Genomic DNA, 26,487 nt, shown 5'->3' on the forward strand with positions numbered 1-26,487 from the left:
ACAACATTCGCATTTTGTTATCGTGGTACGTAGGGCATGTCCTCCTCGCCATAATCATCTCGTCGACGCCGAGGGCGAGTCGACGATTCTTCATATGCATCATCATCATCGTCCATTCGAGGGTCTCCTTCCTCAGACTTTGCTTCTCCCATCGTCTCTTCCGGTACGCCCTCCGTATCAGCATCGTCTTTCTTTTTCCGCCGCCTCTTTGGGCCCTCTCCAGGTGCCGCCCCATTTTTCTTTGCTTTGCTCCTCTTTCGCTTTGCGTTCTCTGCCGCCTCAGCTTGCAGGTCGATGGTACCACCCGCTGAAGGGTCAGGTACTGATTCGACGATTTCCTTTAGGAAATCCAGCATCTCTGTTGTGTCGATCGCATGCTTTCTGTGTGGATCTCACAATAAGACACAGTTAAGGCAGCAATGAACGCACAAATGATAAGCTTCAACCTTCTTTGCCCCCCGTTCCACCGTGACTTTGGTTGCCTCGTCCACAATCATAGCCAGGAATAGTTCCAGCGCTTTTGCTATTGCATCATAGGACGCCGGATATTCAGTTCAGGAGTGAAAGGCGTCCATGAGATAAGGGATAAATCGGTGCGCGAAGACGTACAAATCACGACTGGTGTAGCTTGTGCAACCTTCCCAACTTCCTCATCTTTCTGCATAATCTTCTTGATTCGTGCCTGTTACACGCACACACGTGAGAAACGAATCGTTAGGTGAGCACTTGGTCACAGGAGCTCACAACAGGGAACTTCGTCTGTTTGTTCTTAGTCTTCATATTAGATATTTTGACGGACTATGGAGATGTGTGCTGACTCTGTTTAGTACGGTACTGAGCCAAGTACGAAGGGAATCACGTGTCCAGAAAGTCAGTAGCACGTGCGCTCTACGCGTCGCAAAATGACTGACAGTTCGGTTGTCACATTAATGCTGAGCCTCCATAAAGGTCCTAAGTCCTATGAATAGGTTCCAAAGCTTCGATCGAATCGCATGATATCGATTCACGATGCAGTGCAGAGTACTCGCCACGACCCACCGGCCGCCTTGTTCACCCGGTGACATGAGGTAAAAGGAAGGCACATTACACCCAACATGTCAAAGCAGCACTATTTACAGCCTGCGAATTAGGAAGAATGGTCGCTGCTCCAACGCTACACGTGGTTCCTTGCGCTTGATTTCAGTCTGGCAAATGCAGTGAACGCGTGATTGTTCGAACTGTGGCAATTGTATGCAGAAAGAATAACACGTGAAAGACAGGCAAGTGGTCAAGATGGTATCGTATCTGAATGGATATGGTATATAATATATAATGAGAGAAGTGCCGAAGTGAAACAAGGTTCACTCGGAAATATAGCGCGCAGAACGAGTGGAAGACTAGTACAATGGAATGTGCATCATAGAATCTTACCAAAAAAAAACTATTCAAACCAGCGGGGACAGCTTTCGCTGCCTATTAATAAAGCAGGTTGTCAGCCGTAACCCGAGCAACGCAAATGCAACATGACCTACCCATCAGCATTTCCAAGAAGCTCTTCAAACCTCCTTCTAAGCTGCTCTAGCCGATCATTCAGATCGTCCCCAGGTGTCCCATATTCATGCCCGTGATCCATTTGAAAGGCTAAGCAGTCTCTCAGGTATTGATCTAGGTCCTTAACGCGAGTTATGGATAGTTCTGGTTCGTTTGATCCTCGCGTCCGAGCGAGATAGGAAGCAACTAACGTCGCCAGGCCCCCTGGAGCATATTAATTTTCAGGATCTACTTTGAATACAGGACCCTGATACACACCGAGAACAGAGATGCCAATCGAAGTCTGAATGAATGGTCTCAGGGTCAGTTTGTCAGACGTTCACGTCAATGCACTTTGAACTAACCTGCTTACCCGACGTCGCCGCCGAAATACCCGTGGTAAGTGCCCCAAGCAAAACTTGTAAACCTATAGCAATATTCAACGCGAGGCCAGTCCATCGTGCTTTCAAAAGAAGATTGTCAGAAATTTCCCAGAAATAATGAAACCTTTCATGCTCGGATACCGAGCATGATAAGGTTGATATTTAACTTTTTTACCAACCTTTTATGGCGTATTGCGCCCTCTCCTTTTCCGCATTTTCAATAGATGGGGCGAGGCGCTCTCCGATTGTACGCCGCTATAAGGTCAAGTTCAGGATAAAATATCAGCGCAAAAGTGCGTGACCACACGAACGTGAGGTTTCTCTTCAATTCCGGGCACTATCCAGCCTATGCCAGAGGTGTTGGCACGAGTATGGCCCATATCTGAGCGCCGCGACGGTCCACCCACCATATGTCCGTCCACACCGTCCCTGCTTCTCGCAGCGGGAGGAGGCAGAGGAACAGGCTCAAAATCTGCATAGGGATCACTGCGATCGCGAGTCGGCGAAAGTCCATCTGAACTGCCAAGCAGGGGCTTCTCAGTCGCCATTGACTGGCTCTGCGGACGACCTCTGCTATCTACATGTTCAGGTTCCACTGACGGCGAGGGCTGCTCCTGAACTTGGTGCTGAGAGAATTGCTCCTGGGCTCGGGGCTGAGAGGATCGTCCAGTAGCGACGGGAGGCACGTTATGGTCAGGATCCATGATGCGTCCGCGACGCGGATGTCAGGTAGTCGTGTGGCCAACACTATTCGAGCCAACCCTCAGTTGGAAAGCTTTATACCGAGGGCCGAGCACCCACGCCTCGTTCTATGAGACTCATGTCATTCTGCATAATGGCAGTTCGGTTCGGCGCCTGTTGTTTCTATTAAAACAAGGCACTGCGGTATCAGTATAGTATGGTGCGGTCCGGCTAGCGCCGCCACGAGAAGTTTCGTAGCCAACTTAAAGTTCAAAGTACTCCACCTCGGAAGCATCCGTAGCATACAAGTTTGCTTCAAACCAGAAGTGTATGTGTTCATGCCGCTGGTGATCTACGTGTCCTTCTGCCGTGGAGCCGAAGATATTAGGAATCGCATTCCAATTGCCATTGGAAAGTTCCTTCACGTCCCAGGCTCGTCTATTTCCAGGCATCTCGGACGTTGACTTCGTTAACATCTGATGGGCAGTATCGGTATTCGGAAGCGGGTCAAATATTAATACTTGGCACCAGGGAATCAGTTGGCTCAGTTGGGTCGTGTAGGGGATAATACCATCAAGTGTGTTCGCCCAGTGAGAATACTTTGTCGACTAAACAGGAACTTACTTGTAGACGTCCGAATCTGGTAGCTCCGTTATCATAGCAGTCTGCCTGTCATTTCCAGATTCTGGCAAGTCAGCACGATGCTGCATATGTAGTAGCCGGATGCCTCCCTGCAGGTGTTCAGGCCAGGTGTGACATCACAGGCTCAGCTTTTGGACGTTCGAATGCATCTGAACATTCAGCCGAAACTTCTTGATCTTGCATACATGATAAGCACTCGTTCCTACTCGTTCCCACTTCGAATTCTCATAGTGTATGGAGGATTAGGCGTTGCTTCAATTGTTATAGTTTGTTATTCTGAGCACCGAAGATCATGCGGAACGTGGTGCACTTTGCCCATCAATCGGATCAAGTTGTCTACAGCATGCTGTGACCCTTGGTATTATTGCGGCTGACGCTAAGAGCTACAATTAGCACCGATCCACGCCCTGCAGTTTGCTTCTGTCACGGCAGTGGCAATAGCCTGATAGTTGAAAATCTTATTATGCAATCTTCAGAACTTGCACTCTTATCCAAGAGGTCTCAAGAGGTGGGCGATACGAAGGCTCCAGACTTTTGTCTAATGATTCCTCCTGTCCTCATGGCTCTGGATCGACTGGGGCAGTGCTACCTAAGCATGTTGCAGAATCCCCAGCCCATGCAGGGGGCACTGGCAGGCACGCATCGAAGATTCGACTGCATAAAGTCCCAGTAGGAGGTCCGAGAATGCACGCGATGGCAGCAATCCATGAAAAACTTTGCCCTCTTGGACGTGGAAGAGATAGCCACATGTTTAGTGACCCGAGAGGATCAAGATGCATGTACGCTGAAGAGAAGCCGCTCGCGGGTAAGCCTTTTGTTTTATAATCAAATGGCTCCTAAGACAGTTTGGCTTTAGCGCCCCAAAAATCAGGGAGCCTATTGTTCCTACCATGATCGACGCCACTTTAAATTTACGCTCACCTCGTAATTAAGTTACGTCAAATCAAGTGGAAATGTTCTTCAATTCCGGTACTCGAACTGAAGCGTAACGCGCTATGTGTTGCTGAGTTTGTGGCGCCCCGCGATGCTCATTGAGGAAGAAAGATCAACAACGCCTTATTATAAGTCGTCAAGATGACAAGATTTATAAATATGACTCGAAGATATCTTCAGTCAAGTCTTAATACTAAATATCATCTCCTGTGCAGATCAATAGAAGGAAGACAGTCAGCGACCTGCTGATAATCTCCAATACTTAGTCTGCTGTGCAGTCACAGCCCATAGACCAACCGCGTGAGTCGACTCGCATTCATAAGTAAGGTTCATGCCCGAGTCGCCGTCAGTCCGACGAGGATCTCGATCAAGTTGAACAGGCTTGAGCTCTTTGAGCGCTAGATCGCGGATGCAGATTTGGCAACACAACCATAATAGGTATATACTGGTAATCGGCCGCCTTGTAATTATGCACCTCTTTGACAATGACATGCCAGCGGCCGGGACATTGGCGGGACAACGAACATGTACTTGGCGACTCGGGCCCATCTGGGAATCGTTAAAAACTTCGGGTGCGAATCTCAGACTTTCTGCTACTTAGTTGTTGTTGCTTTACTTCATCATGCAGCCGTAGCTCCCGTCCTTATTCTATTGTGATCTGTCAACTCCCATGATCGAGAAGGAACAACTCATCAACATGGGCTAACTACGGGAGACCAACCAGTTCGCAGAGACAGTAATAAACACAAGAATCAATTGAGAATCTACTGGTCTACACATTGCGAGTTGCTCAGCTGCATGCGGATATCAATATAGGTCAAGTTCATCACTAGCCGTACGAGCGCTGTTTATGCAACACTTATATCATTGATTTTCAACCCATAACACTAGCAAGAAGGGCCATGCGAACCTAACAAAAGGTCAGAACGCGAGCACATCAAAGGGGATATGACATACAAAAAGTCCGTAACGCATTTGACGGAAGTAAGCGGCACGGCGGAAGTCAAAATCAACTTCGGGATCAATTTCTTTGGACGCAAAGGATGTTTAGTTAAGGAACATGTATGTAAGGCAGGCACTTACCGTTCACTCTAGGCAAAGGGTGCATCACGATCATGTCTTCCTTGGCTCGAGAAAGAAGGGCGTGATCGATGTGATAAGAGTCTTTGACCGTTTGCCACTCTAAGTCACTCTTGAACCTCTCTTTTTGCACTCTAGTTACGTAGAGAACGTCGGTATCAGGTAAGACCTCCTCGAGGGATTCCAACTGCTGCACAGATATACCGGCCTTCCGCGCTGCAGAGACCACCTTTGCTGGCATCGCAAGGGCTGGAGGCGCGACGAAGTTCAGACGGACTGAGTAGTGGCAGAGTAGAGTGACCAGGCTATGAACTGTGCGTCCATTCTTCAGATCTCCTAAGATGGTGATCGTTTTGCCATTGACAGTCCCCAACTCGGATCGAATGGTATAAATGTCGAGAAGAGCCTATAATGTGTTAAAAAATTCGGACTGCTCCCAAACTTCGAGCCCTTACCTGAGTAGGATGTTCTCCTATGCCATCGCCAGCATTCAGAACAGGTACAGGGGAATACTTAGCGGCGAGTTGGGCACTGCCGACCTCGGGGTGCCTAATCACAATGGCATCGGCATAAGACCCTAGTGTGCGAACAGTATCGGCCAGCGTCTCTCCTTTCTTCACCTGACGAAGTATCCGCGTTAACTTGAATACCTCACCTCCACAGCGCTTCATGGCTGCATCGAATGAAGTACTCGTACGGGTGGACGGCTCATAGAAAAGGGTACAAAGGACTTTGCCCTTCAAAATGTCTAGTGACCCATTGCGCTCGACCTGAAGTTGCATTTCGTGGGCCAAGGAGAAGAGGTCGTACATGTCGCGTTGGGTAAACTGCTTCACAGAAAGTATATGACGACGATGGAATGCGGGATGACGACCGAGAGCAACAACCGGTGGCACAATAACAGCTGAACCAGTGGAGCCAGTAGCAGATGATGTCAAAGCCATCTGAGGGGGGAGCGCAGAGCCGTCGGGGACCCTAGCACCAGAAGGCCCAGAGACGAGCTGCGATTTCGCCAGAGGCGCGCCTGCTTGTCGTTCTCCAGCGACATGCACAATTGTCGCACTGGAAACATCTTTCCCTAGGGGTAAAGCAGAGAGTTCACCATCAAGGAATAGCGTCTTGCCATGCACGACTACTCTGTGCAGTGATCCAGTGACAGAGCTCTTCTGCAAAGGAGACCAACACGCGCTGCGATTCTGATGCTGAGCTCGCCGCCCTAGGACGACCTCTAACGTGAGTTGTCGCTTGTTCAGGAAGACCGAAGATACGAATCGGGTTATCGTGAAGGCGTCACACGAATATCCTCGAGAGTGAGTCGACCGCTGGTAACAGCAGTAAGTAATAATGGCAATGTTTCCTCCGCTCCGGACCACGCAGAAGCCGGCTCTTGAAGTTCCTGTCGCAAGCTGATGAGGAAGCATCCGACTGAGAACGCATCGATGACGTCAAGGTTCTTCCACAGTGCCTCCTGATCCTGGGCGGATGGCAATGACGTTGGTAGAGAATATTGTTCCCGTGTGAAGAACAAAGCGAAGACTGAAACGTCACAAGTGACCTTGAGATTTTTTGCCTTGCTGAGCGAGATGAGAAGCAAATCATCTTTGTTTCTGACGTCGGTGATATGAACGCTGCGGTTATAAAGAGATGCTAGTAGGAGCACCGATGCAAGGTTTGAGCTACGGGCATCGGTCACGATTAACTTGTTTTCGGGCCACGAGGCGAAGTAGGCTGCGACGGCGGAAATTTGAGGAGAGGCGAAGTTCCCGTGGAATGAGATATACAACGACTTCACGTCCGCTCTGACTTCCTCGTCGAGAGCTTGGACATTGCTGTCCTTCCCAGCAATGCTGAGAGCATAGTTGCAACGTGCACTCCCTGCAGCTGCGGCATGAACCCGCTCAAGTGAAGAGGCATCGGTGATGGCGCTGTCAAGGACCGACTGGGAGAACGAGGGAAGTAGTGAAGCCTGCGCTGATAGAAGCTCGGGTGGCCTGTTCGAATTCATCTGCTCCCGGTAAAGTGAGGCGGGGTAGGAATGCGGAAATGTTAACGAGGCCAGGGAAAGCGTGCGTTAGATACGAGCATTTGGAATCAATACTCGACACATCCAACGGGAGCTTGCGAACAAGTGCTTCTGCAAGCAACTTGGCATTTTTGACGTTCGTTATGAGCGGAATTGCGAAATCAACAGCCATGCGTCGCGTGCGGTACCCCTTACTAGCGTAGCTAGCGGGCCGGCGGTAATTGTTCTTCGACGGAAGGTTGATATACATGTCGATCAAGTTGTTGGCCAAGTGCTGCGTGAGGGAATATTCAGACTTCTGCTTGTCGCTGCTATCTTCTGGGAGGGTTTCGAGGTACTATATAGGTTGATGAGCTGTAGTGATACTCCAGAGCTATATTAGACTTACTTTGCAAGGAACATTATGCTCAGTCAAGAAGTCAGCAGTACCGGATGTAGCGAAGATGTTGTATCCAGCAGCGTGGAGCTTCTGCACTGAGGGCAGAATTTCCAATTTCTCCCGATAGCTTCCAATAGAAAGCAAGATGTTCTTTTTTGGCGGAACAATGCCGGTGGATATTAAAGCCTTCAGATACGCCTCATACTTGTCACGTCCAAAGCAAGCGACTTCTCCAGTAGACGCCATTTCCACGCCAAGAACAGGGTCTGCGCCAGAGAGTCGACTGAAGCTAAATTGAGGGACCTTGACTCCAACATAGTCCGGAGGAAGACCAGGGTCCGGGTAGCTCTCTACCGGCAACCCCAACATAACCTTGGTCGCCATCTCAATAGCGTCGATGCCGGTAACTTTAGAGACGAAGGGGAAAGACCGCGCCGCACGTAGATTGCACTCGATCACCTTGATCTCGTTGTTCTTGGCTATGAACTGGATATTGAAGGGTCCGGTCACATTCAGGGCATTTCCGATCTTTGCAGTGGCCTCCTCAATTTGACGAACGGTAGCGGGATCAAGATCTTGTGGTGGGTGGATGAGAGTGGCATCACCAGAGTGTACACCAGCATTCTCAACGTGCTCCGAGATGAAATGCATGATCATCTGACCGTCCTTCGCCACAGCATCCATCTCTATCTCCTTCGCTTGCTCGATGTACTTCGTGATGACGACAGGATGATCGCGGGAGACAGCGGTTGCTTGTGTCAAGTAGTTGGCCAAGTCGTCGCCCGTGGAGACGACATTCATGGCAGCCCCTGAGAGGACATAGGAAGGACGGACGAGGACAGGGTACCCCACTGAGTCGCAAAAGGCGAGAGCCTCTTGGAAACTAGTCAATTCCTTCCACTGAGGCTGATCAACACCAATCTCGTCGAGTAACCTAGAGAATTTGAAGCGATTCTCCGCAGTGTCGATCATTTCGGGAGAAGTTCCGTAGATTTTCACGTTCTGGCGATAGAGGGGAAGGGCAATGTTGTTCGGGGTCTGACCACCCATTGACAAGATGACGCCGCGCGACCGCTCTGTGTCATAGATATCAAGAATGGTCTCCAAGCTGATGTTCTCGAAGTAAAGGCGATCGGCTTCATCGTAATCAGTGCTGACAGTTTCTGGGTTGTAGTTGACCATAATTGTCGGGAGACCTTGTTCACGAAGCGTCCTGATAGCCCTGACTGCGCACCAGTCAAATTCGACTGAGGAGCCGATGCGGTAGACACCCGAGCCAAGGACCACGACACCACGATCATTGAACTCAATGTCGTGCTCGATAGCGTTATATGTGGTGTAGAGGTAATTCGTGAATGCGGGAAACTCGGCTGCGACAGTGTCTATTTGCTTGACGAATGGGGAAATGCCGGTTTCTTGACGAAGCCTCCGGACAGCTAACTCCGTTGAACCCAAACAACTGGCTACCAGGCGATCGGAGAAGCCAAATTGCTTCGCTTGGAGGATGGTTCTGTTGCTGACCGAAGAAATGGTATACTCTCTGTTGTTGTAGTGCATTCGTTAGAAAAACATCGAAGATCAAGCAGAGTCTACGCACGACAAGCGTTTCTCCATGCGATGAATGTGTTGAAGTTTCGTCAGGAACCACTTGTCGACGTTAGTCATCTGCCATATCTTGTCGACACTATAGCCCCGATGGAAAGCAGATGCGATGGCGAATAACCGCTTGTCAGTGGGATTGACCAGCTCCTCGTCAATGTCCTCCACAAAGTCGTTCTTATGACGGCAAGTTTAATCTTACTGAACTGACCAAGGCAGCTCTTACATACCTTCGCAAATCCAAGGAACTGATCGTCGATCGCCCGTATCGCCTTCTGAATGGTCTCTTCGAAAGTTCTGCCGATACTCATGACCTCACCAACACTCTTCATGCTGCTGCTAAGAAACCGGCTGACCCGGTTGAACTTCTTGAGATCCCAACGTGGGATCTTGACGACAACGTAGTCCAAGCTCGGCTCGAAGCAAGCGCTGGTCACTTTCGTAACAGAGTTCTTTATTTCGTTGAGCGGGACACCCAGACCGAGCTTAGCGGCAATGAATGCCAGGGGATAACCCGTGGCTTTCGAAGCCAGCGCTGACGAACGCGACAGACGCGCATTAACCTATTTGAATGTTAGTATAATATAAATCAGTCAGGATGGCGAGACTAACTTCGATGATACAGTACTCCTTCGAGGTCGGATTCAGAGCGTACTGAATATTGCACTCGCCAACAACACCAAGGTGGCGAATGACATTGATGGCAGTTGTTCGGAGCATGTTGTAGTCCGCATCAGAGAGCGTTTGGGAGGGTGCGACCACGATGGAGTCTCCAGTGTGGATGCCGAGGGGATCGAAATTCTAATATGGCAATGTTAGATCGTGCATAAACAGTTCAATGAACAGCGACACTTACCTCCATATTGCAGACGGTTATACAATTGTCACGACAATCGCGGACAACTTCGTACTCAATCTCTTTCCAACCTTTCATACTCTTTTCTACGAGCACCTGAGGGCTTGTGGCAAATGCCTTGCTACATAAAGCACGAAGTTGGACTTCATCCTGTGCAAAGCCAGATCCCAGACCACCCAGAGCGTATGCAGCGCGAACAATGACCGGGAAACCGATCTCGCGTGCTGCAGCAACCGCTTCGTCTGAAGTTGTTGCCGTGGAAGACTGAGCACAACGCTCCCCAATATCCTCCATCGCTTGAGCAAACAACTGCCTGTCCTCTGTCGTGATGATAGTCTCGATGGGAGTACCAAGAACTTGTACTCCGAGAGCCGCAAACTCATCTTTGAGTTTAATGCCGACATTGAGGGCAGTCTGTCCACCAAATGTCACGTAGATACCATCCGGTTTCTCATACTTGATGATTTTGCGCACGAAATCGGGTGTCACGGGCAGGAAATATACCTTGTCCGCGAGACCCTTGGAGGTGGCGATGGTTGCAATGTTTGGGTTGACAAGGATGGTATAGATGCCTTCCTCCTTGAGCGCCTTGATAGCCTGCGAGCCCGAGTAATCGAACTCGCCTGCCTGCCCGATGGACAATCCACCGGAGCCGAGGATGAGAATCTTCTGGACATCGGCACGAGGGAACTTCTTATCAACGTCTTCCTTGCGCATGCCCGGGAATGACATAGGCACCAGATTCTTCGTTTTGACACAATCCACGATACACTGAATGAAATCATCGAAAAGAAATTCCGTATCACGAGGGCCGGGAGTAGATTCCGGATGAAATTGCACGGAGAAGAATGGTTTGTCTTCGCAATAGATGCCTTCGTTGCTACCGTCATTGGCATTGCGGAAAAGCTCTTTCCATCCCTGCGGGAGGGTGTTTGTGTCGACTTGGAAACCATGGTTTTGAGATGTGATATAGCACCTTCCGGTCAGCGCGTGCGTGCACGGGATGTTATGTCCGCGGTTGCCGTATTTCATTTTCGAGGTAGCAGCTCCAGCGGCGAGGGCGAGCAACTGGTGCCCAAGGCAAATACCGAAGATAGGGCGATCACCCTTCTCCATTGCCTGAGCAAGTCGCTTGACCGTGGACATGATTGTCACAGGGTTACCAGGACCATTTGATATGAACAATCCGTCATATGGCTCGGCTTCGTTAACGAAGTCGTAATCCCAAGGAACAACCTTGAGCTCCACTCCACGCCTGGTGAAACATCGGATCTGGTTATATTTCATGCCAACATCCACAGCGACAACGCGAAGGACACGTCCGCTCGGATGCAAATGAGGTTGGCCTGTAGGTTTGAAAAGTCGAGGAGCTGGCAATGATACTGCGGCAACGAGATTATCAGAGTTGGGATCGTGCCACGGGATGTCAACGTAGTCATCCCAGGGTGGCGGCGAGGATGAGCGAGAAGCCGAGCGGGACTCGGGAACGAGAAGCTGCACGCGGCGCGGAGGGACATCTGACTGGCGTGCCAAAACCTTGGCTAGCATGGAACCTTTCTCCCGGATCTTTTTAGTGAGGGCGCGTGTGTCCACACCACAAATGGCAGGGACATTATTTTCTTTCAACCAAGCTCCAAGTGAAGAATTTGCCAAGAAATGGCTGTAGTCCTCAGTATATGAGCCGACTACGAGGGCAGCAATATGAATGCGGGATGACTCGAACTCCGCAGGGAGATCGACATCATTTTTTGGGCGTTCGGGCACGCCATAATTTCCGATTAACGGATAGGTGAGGACGAGGATCTGGCCCTCATATGATGGATCGGTCAAAGATTCAGTATACCCGACCATACCTGAGAGACGGTATGTTAGCAAAATAATATTAGACATTGAAAGTCGACCCAACCGGTTTGAAAGACGCATTCGCCAGCAACACTTTTGTCTTCTGCTCCGAAGCTGATACCTCTGAACGCAGAGCCATCGTTGAGTTTCAAGACGGCCTCGTTAGAAGAAAACATATCATCGTCGTCACTCAATGGAGAGAACGTGACCGATGGAGCAGGAAAACCATAATTGCTCTGAGATCGAGCGAAACTGGGTCGAAGACCGTCAGACATGATGAGAAATGCGAGCTAGATGTAGACAGTAAATGAGTGGTAGAATATTAAGAGACCTCAAGAGATCTCTTCTTTTCTCTTCACCCAAAGTCTTTAGGGTGTTTAGGTGAAGAGAGAAGAAGAGAAGAAAAAGATTGCGACATAAACGCAATCGTGAAATGTACGAAACCCAAATATGGTAGGTGACCTACAAGCGCCAGCACAGCTTTATATCTATCCTGCCAGCAGTATTGGTTGACAGTAAACTTAAACTTGACCTATAAACAGGTACTTGATCATTGCGAGCAGTCTAATCATGGTAACCACACGGAGATTTGATCAGATGCACATTGCCCAGTAGGCTGCTAGCTTACTGCCACCGACGCGCTCCAGTCCTATACAGCTATGTTGAATGTAAGTCCGTTTCCCCATCTGCAGCTGATTCATCTACCGTATCAGTAACTGGGTAGCTGCCACGCAGATCATCCCTACTGTGCCACATCTGTGAATGATGCTCCGATGTGACTCGCAGCTAATTTTATGCAAGTACTGGTATTAGCTCATCAAAGGACTTTCTGCAGTGGCAGTTAGTAGGTTGTGTCGGATTGTGCGGAACGTCCGTAGCTACCAGCCATGATCTTTGCTAGCCAGCTCATCAAAGGACTTGTTTTTCCTTAGAACTTTCTGCAGTGGCGGCTTTTCAAATTGTACGGAACGTTCGTCCTACCGTCACGATGCATAAACCCCCGCTGGCCAGCCCAACAAAGGACTTGTTTTACACCATGGAACATTCGTGACTACCGTCACAATCTTACTTGATCGATGGTTTAGACCTAGCTAAAACCTACATGTGGTGAAGCGTGGTCAACGGTAGGCAGACATGATGATATTTCGTGAAGCACGCTGGACGTGACGGCTCGTGTATGCCTGTTTGATGGCCTCTGCACAGAGAAATTGCTGCAGACAGAGGCCACCAAACGTGACAACCAAAAAATAAAGCACAAGTTTGAGATTGAAACGACGTTCCTTCTGTGATCACAGTCTGAGGCAAGCTCGTGTGTAGCCTGCCAAAATTCAAAGGCTCTTGCTCACATCGATCATCAACTGATAACAAGGGTATACTGCAGTTTCCGATGAAATGTATTGCTCCGGCGGTGTACGACAGAAGAAAGGAAAAATGAGATGAACGCGATGCTGGCTAGGGTAGCGATAAAAGATTAACAGAACAAACGGGGCATCTGCCAAAGAGAACACCAATAGACGAATACCTAAGTTTTGGTCATGAAGGGAAATGGGTGACGTAGGGATGGATCGTAAACGTGGGTCACCATTTTGATCTACGACTCCTCGTCGGCTGGTACCTCCTCCTCGTACTCAGCCTCCTCCTCGACAGTTGCGTCTTGATATTGCTGGTATTCGGCAATCAAGTCCTGCATGTTTGACTCGGCCTCGGTGAACTGAAAGATGAAATCCAATCAGATCAGCCAATCGCATGACAAACTACAAGTACTCACCTCCATTTCGTCCATACCTTCTTGCGTGTACCAATGCAAGAAGGCCTTGCGCTTGAACATAGCAGTGAAGTGGTCGCTGACACGCTTGAACAGCTCTTGGATAGCAGTTGAGTTACCCAAGAATGTGACCGCCATCTTGACTCCGCGAGGAGGGATGTCACACTGTGCAGACAGCACGTTGTTGGGAATCCACTCCACGAAGTATGCAGAGTTCTTGTTCTGAACGTTTTGCATCTGCTCCTCGACCTCCTTCATTGACACTTTACCACGGAACACAGCAGCAACCTGAACAAGGCCACATCAGCACAAGATCCCTAAACGCACATTGTCAATTATACTTACGGTAAGGTAGCGACCATGTCTCGGGTCTGATGCAGCCATCATGTTCTTTGCATCGAACATTTGTTGAGTGAGCTCGGGAACAGTGACAGCACGGTATTGTTGACTGCCGCGGGCGGTCAAGGGAGCAAATCCGGTCATGAAGAAGTGGAGACGAGGGAAAGGAACTGCGAACGAATATATTGAGAATGAATGACGAACATTGAAAATATTGACGAACCCATGTTGACAGCGAGTTTGCGCAGATCAGAGTTGAGTTGACCAGGGAAACGCAAGCAAGTGGTGATACCAGACATGACGAAGGAAACGAGGTGGTTGAGGTCACCATATGTTGGCGTGGAGAGCTTAAGCGTTCTGAAGCAGATGTCGTAAAGGGCCTCGTTGTCGATACAGAAAGTTTCGTCCGAGTTCTCCACAAGTTGATGAACGGATAGCGTGGCATTATAAGGCTATATGATTGTGAGCTCCAGGAACAGTTGGAACTTGGAGAAAGAGACTGACCTCAACAACGGTATCCGAGACAGCGGGACTGGGCACGACGGAGTACGTGCACATCATCCGATCGGGGTACTCTTCTCTGATCTTAGACATCAAGAGAGTTCCCATACCAGCACCAGTTCCACCACCAAGCGAGTGGGTGATCTGGAAACCTGTGCCACTGATGTTAATAGAAAGAGGTGGTAGCACAAAAATCACCTACCCTGTAGGCAATCAGTGCCCTCAGCCTCCTTGCGAACGACATCAAGAACGGAGTCGACCAACTCCGCACCCTCCGTGTAGTCTATGGGTAAATGTTTAAATCAAGATTGATCAACGTGACGCAGTGGTAAACTTACGTCCTTTGGCCCAGTTGTTACCAGCACCACTCTGTCCAAAGATGAAGTTGTCGGGACGGAAGAGACCACCTAGAGGTCCCGAGCGAACAGAGTCCATGGTTCCGGGCTCAAGGTCAACCAAAACTGCACGAGGAACGTATTTGTTGGACCCGATTTCATTGTAGTAAACCGAGATACGCTCGAGTTGCATGTCATTGGTTCCCTTGTAGAGACCATCCCGCTCAATACCATGCTCGTCAGAGACCACCTCCCAGAATTTAGCACCTGAATGTCAGATCACGATATGATGAGAAGATTAGGCAATCGCGCAAGTCATGGAGTCGTACCGATTTGGTTACCGCACTAGTTTAAAAGAGATGTCAACACGAACTGATCATGATGAAATTAGAAACACTGAAACACACCTGGCCGGTCTGGATGTGGACGATTTCACGCATGCTGAAACGTGCAAGTTAGAGATAAGTAAAACACGAGATTGGTTGAATCAGAAAACGCGAAGATCGCGCCAGACGCGACCAAGCACGAATGGAGACGAACCCATTGACCTGAAATATAAAAGAAGAATATAGACACGTACATTGGGGATTAGGGAAAAAGAGTCGTTGAAAGGATGGCGTTCAGGACACAAATGATGGTGCAGTCAAAAACGAGGCCTTAGAAAGTCGGGTCAAGGGTTGCCCGCTTATTTTTCAAGCGGCGACAAATTTCGGTGGCGGGCGGAGTGTGGCTTAAGGGTACCTCTATACCGCGTTTCTACTACGATTTCTGAATTTCAGGCTTGTTCGACACATTTGTTTCTGTGAACTCGTTCAGTTTTGGTCCAAGACAAGAGCACGTCGTTATACCTTTGCTTGCGCACTGAATCGCCCGATGGACAGACTTATCGGCAGTTACGTATTTGTGTACGGTATAGGGCCTGCTGCTTGTAGCATGTCGTCGGCAAGCTATTTAGCTTGCAGGTGTAGTACTTGAGAGCTGGCATGTTATTATGTATCTACAATGCAGGCAAGTGGGTTGGGCAAGGCCAGGACGCCCATAATTATGACCTGAGCCACCCGGTCCAATGATCCGTCATGCAGAAACTCGACATGTGTCGCCGCCAAAACGCTCCACGAGGCGACTCTTCCTTCCCCGTATGTAAGGATACTTACATAATCACTTATCCTATGAATCAAGATATTATGCCATGAGTCTGCCTTGAGGCCAGCGGTTCAACGAACGTTATCGATGGTACTATGTAAGTGCCTGGCCAGCGTAGAAAATGTCACAGCGCTGAGCGCTGAGCGAAGTTGCTATCATTCAAAATGCTCCTTTTTCGAGCGAGCGGTCCTCGCCGCCCGTGCAATAGTCTTAGTTAGTCTAATGAACATATATCGCACTGGTGTTATCAGCACTGCCCTCCTTGCTCGCCTTCGAATTTCATTTGCGCCTCAGCATTGGAATTGCCCAGGTCAGTAACGAGGTGAGGCTATGCCGCGAACTGCGCATATATCTTGACTGTCAGGTAGTGACAGGTAGGCTTCGCCTTCTCCCACCAGACATGAGTGGCTCTACAACGCCATCGTCGAACACTCCACGTTCGCAGCGGTTCCGAGACTCTGTTCAGAACATCCCGACACCTGGTACAGAAGGACACCGGCCAAGGCGTCATGTTCGTATCATGCTCCTTTGTTATAAAAACTCACCTTTGACTGGAGTCTAGGAGCCCATTGTTTTGAACATTTACATCATTGGAGGGACTGCTCTACTCATGATATGTATGGGTATTGCACTTGAAGTAGCTCTGCACGTGTCAGATAAAAACAATGGTATGCGAGTCTACCTCCTCGTAGTGCACCCACTGACACTCTCCAGGCTACTCGGTACCTCAAAAGAATGTGATCCCCATCTTATCAACTCGGTTCATAACGGTAATGCCAACTATGTTCTCACCGGCACATCTTGATTCATCGATACGTGACAGTCATTCGTTCCGACGTTGCTGGTAATTCCTTTCGTGTTTTTCTGGGCTGTAGCAGACTGGATGCTCAGGTGGTACCAGGTTAACACAACCATCTATATCATTTGCATTTAACGCTTACTGCAGAGGGCTTAGCCATATGTCACGCTATCCGAGGGCAACGCACCTGCAGCACGTAGTATCCTATTAGACTATGTAAGCGATTTCATGAGTTATGAATGACGGGCTAATGGAGTGTGATTATCTTGCAATAGATCGCACTCAAGTATGAATCAATCACTCACAGCTATGCTGACAAGCTAAGATGACTCATTGCCCAGTCGGCTAACCACCTTGTATTATTCCCTCAAATATCGACATTGGTTAATCAATATATCAACATTTACCGCCCTTTTTGCCATCCTCATGCAGCCGCTGGCCGGATCCCTCTTTCAGGTACAACAGGTACCCTACACCGAAGGTAAAGTCAGTTCCCTCCTGCTGCCCGCTTAGACTGAAGATGTTGATGTAAAGCTGCCACCGCAATAAGCATAAGCACCGTCGGGCTTTCGCCTACCATCAGTCAACTTAACTCATTTCTCGCTTCTGCGGGGGTAATATTTTCGAGATACAATCACGACACATTGCTGACACAATCAACAGTATGCAGATGCTGCAGGTAGGATACCTGCTCTAACTATATGCGCTGGACTGAATTAAATCAAAATTTCTAGTCTACAATAACCTTCAAGATCCATCATTCGTTCATGGTGGATGGTCTGCTGCTCCATTCACGGTAAACCGTCCGCTTCTTCGGGACCGTACGAGTTCACAGATATATGCTTTGCAGGTTCCTCCAGGCTCTATCTTGAATGGGACTCTGGCTATAAACACTACAGCTATTCAAACGCATGTCAACTGCACAAAACCAACCTCCTTCGAGACCACCAACATCTCCAGCTCGAATGTTGTATTACAGGCTACCTTCTCGGCTAGCTGTAACGCCAGTCTCAGTCTTAACCCTAATGATGGTCCCGACCAATTCTCTGTAACAGCGGCGTCAACATGCGCACCCTTGTACCAGGATCTCAACTTTCAGCCCGTTTTTTACTGGTTCTATCATGTGACTGATGACGGAGACCCACAAGGGACTGCCGTTTTCTGCCAACCAAGTATTGCCATCTTCATAGTCTCAACTACGATGGACACGAATGATGGGTCTATGGGAGACTGTATAATTATTGATACCTTCGACTCTACCAATAACGTCACAGGTAGCCCCATGAACGGCGAAGTATACAATGGGTGAGTATGTTCCTCCTTTTGTCGTCGATTGCCTCAAACGAGCGTCATCAGGGTCATCTTCGATTCGAGCAACAACACGTATGTTAGCGCCCGAGCGGTGGCCATTGGTTCGAGTGTACCAGGAGCTATATATCATTACGCCTCGCAACAAACGGGCGGTTTACAATCCGTATTCGATGATCCTTATGGATTCGCCAATGCCACTTCAAAGATCTATGTAAGTGGGACCTATGGCGTTCGAAAAGATCAAGTGACTAATTATTATCTTTGTCGCGTTCAGACACAACATCTTTCCGTTGCCGCGCAAAGCATCTATTTCCTGCCGTTCAACGAGACTGTTCCTGCCCAGCTGACATCAGATGTTCAGAGGCTGCTTGTCGAGTACGTATCACTTCCACCACAATCACTATCGTTTCTGACATTCCTCACCTTCCTAGAACTTTACCAGCACACCTACTTTCCATACTATTGATTTGCATCGCAATTATATCGTTCATCGTTCACATTCTGCACAGACGCTCTCGCAGAAACCTTTGGTTGACAAGTCCGCCTGGCTCGATCGCATCAATCGTATCCCTCACATCGCGTTCTGGCTTTGGCGAGCTCTTGTTGCCCTACGATGACGTAAATCGGATGAACGGCAGCCTCAATGGCCTTACCTTCCGTCTTGATAAACGAACGGGAGCCATAGTCGCAGAAGAAGACTTTGGCATTATTGATGGTACGGACAGTACAGCGCTGTTGGGCAATAAAAGGGGCTATAGCGTGGCGTCGGGGGTAGACAGCCTTTCTCTACTCTCGCGGACCTCTTTCAAGGAGAATGGGAAACCTGACAGTTCTTAACGGAAGGCTTTACTTTGGACGCTATCGTGCCTCAGATATGTTTGGTCTTGAAACGTTTTTTTACGCTATTTACGTCTGCTGTTAACTATCCTTTGTTTGGTAGCCAATTATGAACATTTTCATGCTCGACATTATATTTCACCACCTCATGTAGAAGGTTCAGCCGGGCTGATTTAACCAAAGAGCCATATGTTGGATCCTCGAGAGTGTTTGGTGAAAGTATAAATATATAAATGCCCCAGAAACTCCTGTTATTGATTGCCTCAGCGGAAACCTTGGTAGAGATACTCTTCATTCATTTTTAGCAGTCAGTGATTCTTCTACTTGGGAAGATGATCTATTGAATCAGATCCCAGCATATGGCCAAAAATCAATATTGCAATATTGGTTGCGCCTGTGAAATCTCTCAAGAACATCGTAGCGTGAAATTGCACTGGAATATTAGATACAACAACATTTGTAAGACCCTCTGCCCGTACCTCTCGTAATCGACAACAATGCTTCTACAACAGATGATCATGACAAGTATGCTACACATCGCGGTTCGTTGTCCGCTTCATACTGTTGGATACTCAACGGTAGGAAAGTTCAGCTACCCAAGAAAAATAATAACGACTTAGTACCAAGGTCCAAAACCACTTCTACCAGTCGTCATCGGACCAGTATTCTTCACGTGCAGCCGTTGCGCCGGAATTTGTCATTGATGGGGGTATATAGTCATTCGGGTCTACATCCTCTTCCGCACCGGCCTCCACTGGAGCTAGGATTGGTGAATCGGGCTGGAGAGGGTTCGCTAAGCGGTCCATCCATTGCTCGTCGATTGGACGTCCTTCTGCCATTGAAATCCACATATTCAACAGCAAGCTACATGATGCGAGGATTGAGGTCTGTTGGAACGCACTCATGTGAACTGGACACTTACCGAGATTCGTTGCCTGCACAAGGGAGACGTGGGTTTGCTGGTATGTTCAAGCGCTGCGCTGTCGCCTGCACACTAGGGCCAGTTTGATCAGTCCGCATCAAGGCTCTAACCATGGTTTGCACGTTTACAATGCATGCAGCTGGGAGGGGAATAACACCATCTTGTTTGGATGAGGTCGGGTTCTTATCGTCTTGTTTGATGTGTACAGATGTCAACTGGCCGTCCTCTTGTTTCACAGAAAAGGGTTCGACATGATCGTCAGGTTCGTATTTCCAGCGTCGCTCATAGTCGCGCGAAGAACGAGACGCGCCAGTGTTCAAGCGTCGCGGAGAACGTGATCTGGAGGACATTCGGCGCGAAATTTTCTGCGTAATATAATTTAGATTGGAACCCAGTGTTACGAAGAGACACACTACCTGGGGTTGGCCGCGCTGGAGCAACGCAGCGACGGAGGTAAATGACCCAACATCAATCCCAGAACGTGCGAGCACTCCGCGTACCATCTCCTCCTCGTGAACCAGCACCACAAGGGGAACACCACACTTGGCAGCGTCATGTGTGAAGAGCGTCCGTAAATCCGGGTAAAGAATATCCACCGTAGTCTCCTCTTTAGTGGTCCCATACTCAAAGGACTGAGAAAAACCGTTAGATAACACATATAAATGTAGGTGAAGAGTGGTACCGCATTCTCTTTCTCGTTTTTCAGTGCTCCTTTCATCTTTAAGTGTACAGTTTCTGCTACCCGTCTTGATGCAAAGTAGTCCGGCAACATCACATCTGTCCATCCGACGTCGATGATACTGGGGTTATCAAAACGTTCGGGACGCCTATCCCTGTGCCACGTGTTTACAATTATCGATATCACTCTGATTGCGCTAGCCCAGGACGGAGTGATTAGACCAAGGGCTCCTGGCGTGAGGCTTTTTGTAAGCAACCCATACAAGACCCTTTAAAATGATCAGTCGCCAATCAAATCCGTAGCGATATCATAGAACCTCTGGTTCTCAAAGAACGCCCGTGGACTATCCGGATAGTCCCCTCGAATAAAACCCCGGTTTGCGGGACTGTTGTCCTCCTTATCCTTATCCTGTTTTTTCTTTTGAGCTTTCACCTTGTAGGTCTTGAGCTTTTCCTGAAGATCATTCTTTGTGGCAAAATAAATCGGGGACAGCGAGAGGAAATTGTCCACCTTCCACGGTTTCCTGGGAGGCCGCAAACCGTGCTTACGGACGAATGCCCACATTTGATGGGACGTCATGAGGACGTACGAGGCACCATTAGGCAGAATTCCTACATTGTGCAATATAAGTCGACGTGCAATACGGAAACCTCGGAATATGCTAGTACCTAGAACCAGCTCTACAGGTGCCCCACGACCTCCAGGCCTGAGTTCGCGACCTTGGTCATTCGCAATAGCATCTATCATTGGTTTGTCGTCGTACAATTCAAACCTGGAGAACCGTTGGGTGGGCGCAGTGATTCAACGCGAGGTACTCTTACCATTCATTAGAGTGAGCTCTGAAGCCGCCAATCTGATAGTAATCGGTTTCTGGTTCCATGAGTATGCGTATTTCAATCTACGTCAACCCAACGATGAGGTGGCAGTTGTTGAAAGGCAACTTGAAGGTCAGTCCAAATGGATTATGGAGTGTTCAGATGCTTATACCTTGTCCTTAAACTTCGAGGGTCCGTGCACAGTAGGAATTTACACGGCGTGCTGAGCGTAGTAAGTGCTTGCAACTTTCGAAGTTCCAACTTGGATAGAAGACCTTCGATTTGAAGGCATTGGCATAATTATACCGGCAAGGCGATACAAAGGCGATAAGTTATAGTATACGAGTGGCCATGTAGTCACGTGATACCCGCCAGTGTATCACACGGTGTAACTTTGATTCTGTCTTTGTTCGTACACTAAGTATAGCTACTAATGACGACGAACATGGTTTTGCGTATACCTGGTATAGACGTGCCCTTTGTTATGCCTTTCCGCGCATGTGGGCTATGAATATATTACGCCAGTTACGCTTGTTGATTTCCCTGGACCTCTCGAATAAAGGGGAACTTCCCCGGGCCTTCCCCCGACCCCTCGCTCTACGATCTGACGAGTATATGTTCCTTTCTTTCTCGTTCTTTCATTCTTGCTTTGAGCCGTCGAGGTATATCCATCCATATCAGTACCATACCTGAGCTGTAGATGGTCAGAGACACGCCGTCGCTGCTGCCACCATTGTACTTATCACCATCCCCAAGCGTGTATTATAAACTGTGTAGCAGTAGCTTGATAATCGCCCTATACACAAACTTCACGAAGATGGCGGCTTTTCCTTTAAGTTCTCGCCATGTTCTGTCATACTGCTTGAGCTCGTGTCTTCAAGTTTGATTGTCCTGTCTAGCGATTCAGTACACAACAGGCCTTCCTCCATAGCGGAGTTCGGCTCTCTGAGGCCAATCGCCTCAGGTTCCTTCGGCGAGCTCTTTTTTGAGACCTAGCAGAAAGGTTTGAAATCCGCGACACAGAGATTACGAAACAACGCACAATAACGTATATAGCCGACGCCATGATAATGGCGGCTCCAATGAGTGATAGCGTCGAAGGAACAGTGCCGAAAAGTACGTATTCCAGGACTCCAGCGAATAAGAGCTGTACATATTGTCCCATAGAGCCGCGGGCTGCTGTCTCACGTTGATAGCCGATCGTAGTTAAAGTCTTTACACAATTCTAAGTGTCCAAAGTCAAGGACAATAACAACAGCCTACCTGCGCGAAAAAACCAGAAAGTCCGATGAAAATCAGCATGGCAGCCCATTGCCATTTGTGAGGGTAAACAATCGGGATATTCATGAAGTACATTCTGCACTCCATCAGAGGATGAGCACAAACCAAGACAGTGGAGCTCACGCAGAAGAAGCGACGATTGTGCACCATACAGAGAAAAACGTCATAAGATGCATCGGATGAGCGCGTCTGCCTATCGCACGCATTGACAACACTGCAATACACTGGTCATAAAGCAGCTCCCATAGAAAAACATAACGTACAGGCACCAGTCCCTAAGACAATTCCAATAAGAGCGACGCTGTGGAGGAGGTTGAAGCAAAAATCTTCGAGGAAAATCGGAACTTACCAGACAGCTCGTATCCTGTCTGTCGGGGTAGCTCTAGAAGCCGCATCACTACTGCCCAAATTCGTACTGGAAGAATTGCCAAACAGAAAAGGTGGTCGAGCAATTAACATGACACCAAGCAAGCTTACGACTAGAGCAATGATGGTCAATAAGTGACAGAAAGACATCAGAAGATTATTCCACTAACTAGCTGCAACTGCTTCACGTTTCGAATAAGGCTCCTTTAAAACACAGTATCCACCTATTGCTGCTGACAGTGGCAGAAGAAAGCTCAGCACCGTCGCATCTGCTAATGACAGGTACTGCAGGGAATAATACATCCCGAAAAGACCAAAGAAACTCGAGGCAGTGTCAGCGAGGGCGTCAACAAGACTACATATTCTCCGAGTCAGAGCTCACCCGCAGAGGCCTCTGTTCATCAGCAACAGCCTCACGCCTTTGGGACCAAGGAAAGGATCTGGAATCTTCATTACGACCCTATCAAAACATATATAAGTAAGGACGTATCCAGCGCGTTATTTCAACAACGTGCATGTATAACACACAGCAAACAAAGGTGATGGCCTGATAAGTTTCGAATAGCTTGATCAATGTTCATATCCGCTAGGAAATATGACAATACCAACCATACGGACTGCGATGAGCTACATGATTTTTAAGCTCAATTCCCGGGGTCTAGACAAGTGTACATACCTCAAGGGTGTGCATCGGCACATCGAGGCTGTTCAGCTGCTTGACGCCAAGGTTCATGCATACAAAGAAGAATTGGGCAAGTATGATCAAAAGCATCCCCAGGTTCGTCTCGACGAAGGTAGATGTGCGCGATGTTGTCTCTCGCCATCGTATTTGCGAATTCTGAAGCCATCTAGACTGGGGACCGAAAATCCGACTCCGAGCTGGCATAGAAGACGTTATGTTATCCCAATGAACTTCGTCTGCCGTTGGGCTTTGGGACAGAGCAATGTAGGCATTTGTCGTGCTCATTACAGTCACGTTTGACTGGATGCAACGAGGGGAACGGAATGTGCTAGTCTAGGGCACAAATGATGCGTGGGTTCGAGGTTGATATTAACTTTAGAGAGGGTCATCTTGAGTGTTCAAATTCCTATATCCACCATAGGCCGAGTGAAAACCACACAATTTTAGTCGACGGTACAAGAATAAAGACCAGCTGACATTGAGAAAGTTCTCACTGCCCAATGTTGCCAAACCTGAGACTATCTGTGATGTTATGGTGGGAGAACAACCCCGAGATATCATGACCTGTAGCATACTAATCATGTCAACATTAGAACCTCCCAGAGTTGACCAGAGTCTGACATACCGTCAACTGTCAGACAAAATCGCCAAGAGAAGCACATATTTTGGTCGAGAATCTGGACCGGCAACTCGGGGCTCCGAACAAGTTCTTGTTATTTACATGCCGAAGAGAATCGTCCCAATCTGGGAAATAGCCTCCGCCCTGATGCCAGGTTTCACATGCTTCAATTAGACTGCAGCCTGACAGGGGTGGGTTTTTTTGTCGAGGTCTGTTGAACGTCAATTAGACGTCGACGGTGAATAGATTCAGACAATCATTACCTACTCGCAGTGGTATGCACGTGTAGGTATGTCCTCAATTTCACCACTCTTCGCTTCGTGATTCAACTCAACCTATTTTAAGTGCTGGCTAGATTGTAGATGTGGATGCTCCTTCTAGTCATACAAAAACTAAATCTCCTCGCGGGTATTGCCGGTAGGGCTGCCTTGGGTAGGTTCCTGCTTTGTCAGCTGGTGGGTGAAATCCAGATGAGTACAAGTCGACAGATAACCTGAACAATAGCCACTCACGACAACATAGACAGCGGAGGATATAATGATGGAGGCGCCGATAATTGACAGTAGGGACGGTATAACTCCGAAGATAAGACGTTCAAGCACTACAGCAAAAAGTGCCTGGATATACATTCCAGTAACACCACGCGACGCAGGTTTCTCGCTGCAGCCCCATCGTCAAAAGAGTCTGCAGTCGTAATGAATCACCAATGAGAAAATGGAGATCGACTAGTGTACTGACCTGTGCGACGAAGCCAAAGACGCCGACCATGAGCAAAAGAAGTGTCCATATCCATGATCTCGGATAGACAACAGGAATACTGAAGGCAACCATCCTGTTACATAGCAGATAATTAACAAGACAAGTAAAATGTAGAAATGTATTTGCGAACCCCAAAGATGCCATGATGGTGCACCATAACGAAAAGAATGTCATCACATGCATCGGATGAGCGCGCTTTCCAATTGCACGAATTGAAGTATCTGTGGAAAACAATTGAAGCGCTTATTACCAAGAGAAGGTGAATCACAGTACATACATGCTCCAGTGGCTCCGAGCACATGGATCATACACGCTCTACCGCAAATAGAATGGTGAATCGAGTGAAGCGGCATGCGAACAATACTGCTCACCCAACACCCAACAGCCTTCCCGCCGGAGTCGATTCTGACAAAAAGTGTTGTTCAGGGGTCGCAGCTGGCAGGGAGCTAAATAGAAATGGGGGGCGAGCGATGAAGACAACACCAAGTAAACTGAAAACTAGGACCCCTCCATAAATAGTCATAGACCGTAGAAGTTAGTATAACTCTCACCTCCCGCGACAGCTTGCTTGACGGAGTAGCTTTCTTTCAGGAGGATACATCCAGCTACCGCTGTTGTAAGTGGTGCTAGGAAAGTCAGGATCGTCGCATCTGCGACAGACAAATATTGAAGCGACAAATACAAGCCACATAATCCGAAAAACCTGAGCCATGAAACGATCATCAATGATTTTGAGGTCACACGTGTAGAAAAATGCGCACCCCGTAATTCCACGGATGACCAGTAGTGTTCGAACACCTTTTGGGCCAGCTATTGGATTAGGGATCCTCATGATAATCCTTCGTGCCATCAGATGTAAGTCGTTGTCTAAAGAAGTGACCGACAGACATGTATATCACACAGCCTATGAGCGTAATGCCCTGAAGAAAAATCAATATTCAACTGGAGTCAAGTTCATAGAAACTCTGGGACACACCATCCTGACTACAATAACCTGTCATATTGAGATTCATTCCATTTGGGGAATAAAGATCAAGAAAAAGCTACCTCAAGAGCGTGAACCGGAGGGTCCAAGTTGTTTAAGCATCTTCACCGAAATATTCATGCAAGCGAAGAAAAACTGGGAAGATATGATGAATAGCATCCCCGCATTGCTGGCGATGATGTTTGGTCGCTCGTTCACTGCTCCATTCGCTTGACAAGTTGGAGCGGGTTGTGTCGAGTCATAGCTCTGCGCTATGGTGTAAATAAGAGGAGACTCGCTATTGCTCATCTCCGAGGTTCGTCGCGTCGCTGGCTATCACTGGGTCAGAACTGCACAACTTTGAAGTTTGCTAATCGATCGATGCCATTAGCGACATGCACGTGACATTCCAAGTTATGTTGGGATATCTGGAAAGTTTTACG

The 26,487-nt window shown here is 48.4% G+C and overlaps 7 protein-coding genes across 7 annotated transcripts; 1 reads left to right on the forward strand and 6 right to left on the reverse strand.

Annotated features, from left to right (window-relative positions):
• Positions 1-17: 17 nt before the first annotated feature.
• EDB91DRAFT_1246511 (uncharacterized protein) lies at positions 18-2,596 on the reverse strand (the record flags this gene model as incomplete). The annotated part of the gene is made up of 9 exons (XM_041322666.1): positions 18-381; positions 430-523; positions 610-682; positions 1,431-1,452; positions 1,512-1,734; positions 1,789-1,813; positions 1,875-1,972; positions 2,072-2,147; positions 2,204-2,596. The coding sequence occupies 9 exons, from the start codon at positions 2,594-2,596 to the stop codon at positions 18-20; spliced, it is 1,368 nt and encodes a 455-aa protein (XP_041179144.1).
• Positions 2,597-4,644: 2,048 nt separating this feature from the next.
• On the reverse strand, positions 4,645-12,300 carry EDB91DRAFT_1122034 (uncharacterized protein). The gene is made up of 12 exons (XM_041318268.1): positions 11,992-12,300; positions 10,086-11,938; positions 9,842-10,030; positions 9,460-9,792; positions 9,228-9,406; positions 7,640-9,170; positions 7,165-7,588; positions 6,525-7,109; positions 5,684-6,456; positions 5,232-5,634; positions 5,106-5,176; positions 4,645-5,058 (listed from the first exon to the last, which is right to left on the reverse strand). The coding sequence occupies exons 1-12, from the start codon at positions 12,200-12,202 to the stop codon at positions 5,023-5,025; spliced, it is 6,588 nt and encodes a 2,195-aa protein (XP_041179145.1). The 5' UTR covers positions 12,203-12,300; the 3' UTR covers positions 4,645-5,022.
• A 738-nt stretch (positions 12,301-13,038) lies between these two features.
• EDB91DRAFT_1345859 (beta-tubulin) lies at positions 13,039-15,504 on the reverse strand. The gene is made up of 9 exons (XM_041325864.1): positions 15,275-15,504; positions 15,197-15,212; positions 14,871-15,134; positions 14,735-14,815; positions 14,536-14,684; positions 14,255-14,483; positions 14,038-14,201; positions 13,696-13,980; positions 13,039-13,638 (listed from the first exon to the last, which is right to left on the reverse strand). Exons 1-9 carry the CDS (start codon positions 15,305-15,307, stop codon positions 13,519-13,521), a joined length of 1,341 nt encoding a protein of 446 aa, XP_041179146.1. The 5' UTR covers positions 15,308-15,504; the 3' UTR covers positions 13,039-13,518.
• A 574-nt stretch (positions 15,505-16,078) lies between these two features.
• Positions 16,079-19,230, forward strand: EDB91DRAFT_1122044 (uncharacterized protein). The gene is made up of 15 exons (XM_041318269.1): positions 16,079-16,107; positions 16,160-16,521; positions 16,573-16,678; positions 16,725-16,780; positions 16,834-16,911; positions 16,966-17,025; positions 17,085-17,095; positions 17,151-17,290; positions 17,344-17,423; positions 17,473-17,488; positions 17,544-17,605; positions 17,660-18,114; positions 18,166-18,331; positions 18,395-18,495; positions 18,552-19,230. The coding sequence occupies exons 2-15, from the start codon at positions 16,411-16,413 to the stop codon at positions 18,955-18,957; spliced, it is 1,848 nt and encodes a 615-aa protein (XP_041179147.1). The 5' UTR covers positions 16,079-16,107; positions 16,160-16,410; the 3' UTR covers positions 18,958-19,230.
• An 89-nt stretch (positions 19,231-19,319) lies between these two features.
• EDB91DRAFT_1122053 (uncharacterized protein) lies at positions 19,320-21,681 on the reverse strand. The gene is made up of 8 exons (XM_041318270.1): positions 21,546-21,681; positions 21,380-21,456; positions 21,227-21,330; positions 20,875-21,169; positions 20,562-20,826; positions 20,296-20,511; positions 19,880-20,244; positions 19,320-19,821 (listed from the first exon to the last, which is right to left on the reverse strand). The coding sequence occupies exons 2-8, from the start codon at positions 21,436-21,438 to the stop codon at positions 19,599-19,601; spliced, it is 1,527 nt and encodes a 508-aa protein (XP_041179148.1). The 5' UTR covers positions 21,439-21,456; positions 21,546-21,681; the 3' UTR covers positions 19,320-19,598.
• Positions 21,682-22,182: 501 nt separating this feature from the next.
• EDB91DRAFT_1050229 (uncharacterized protein) lies at positions 22,183-23,906 on the reverse strand (the record flags this gene model as incomplete). Its single annotated transcript, XM_041313520.1, has 10 exons — positions 22,183-22,365; positions 22,416-22,586; positions 22,637-22,730; positions 22,778-22,868; positions 22,918-22,955; positions 23,004-23,133; positions 23,191-23,342; positions 23,403-23,467; positions 23,529-23,585; positions 23,697-23,906. The coding sequence occupies 10 exons, from the start codon at positions 23,904-23,906 to the stop codon at positions 22,183-22,185; spliced, it is 1,191 nt and encodes a 396-aa protein (XP_041179149.1).
• Positions 23,907-24,713: 807 nt separating this feature from the next.
• On the reverse strand, positions 24,714-25,912 carry EDB91DRAFT_1246517 (uncharacterized protein; the record flags this gene model as incomplete). The annotated part of the gene is made up of 8 exons (XM_041322667.1): positions 24,714-24,773; positions 24,834-24,938; positions 25,060-25,153; positions 25,211-25,301; positions 25,358-25,395; positions 25,452-25,578; positions 25,632-25,783; positions 25,842-25,912. The coding sequence occupies 8 exons, from the start codon at positions 25,910-25,912 to the stop codon at positions 24,714-24,716; spliced, it is 738 nt and encodes a 245-aa protein (XP_041179150.1).
• Positions 25,913-26,487: the final 575 nt, after the last annotated feature.

The sequence above is a fragment of the Suillus paluster genome (assembly GCF_016628075.1).
Source record: "Suillus paluster strain FC165 chromosome Unknown EDB91scaffold_15, whole genome shotgun sequence".
NCBI classification, from domain to species: Eukaryota; Fungi; Basidiomycota; class Agaricomycetes; order Boletales; family Suillaceae; genus Suillus; species Suillus paluster.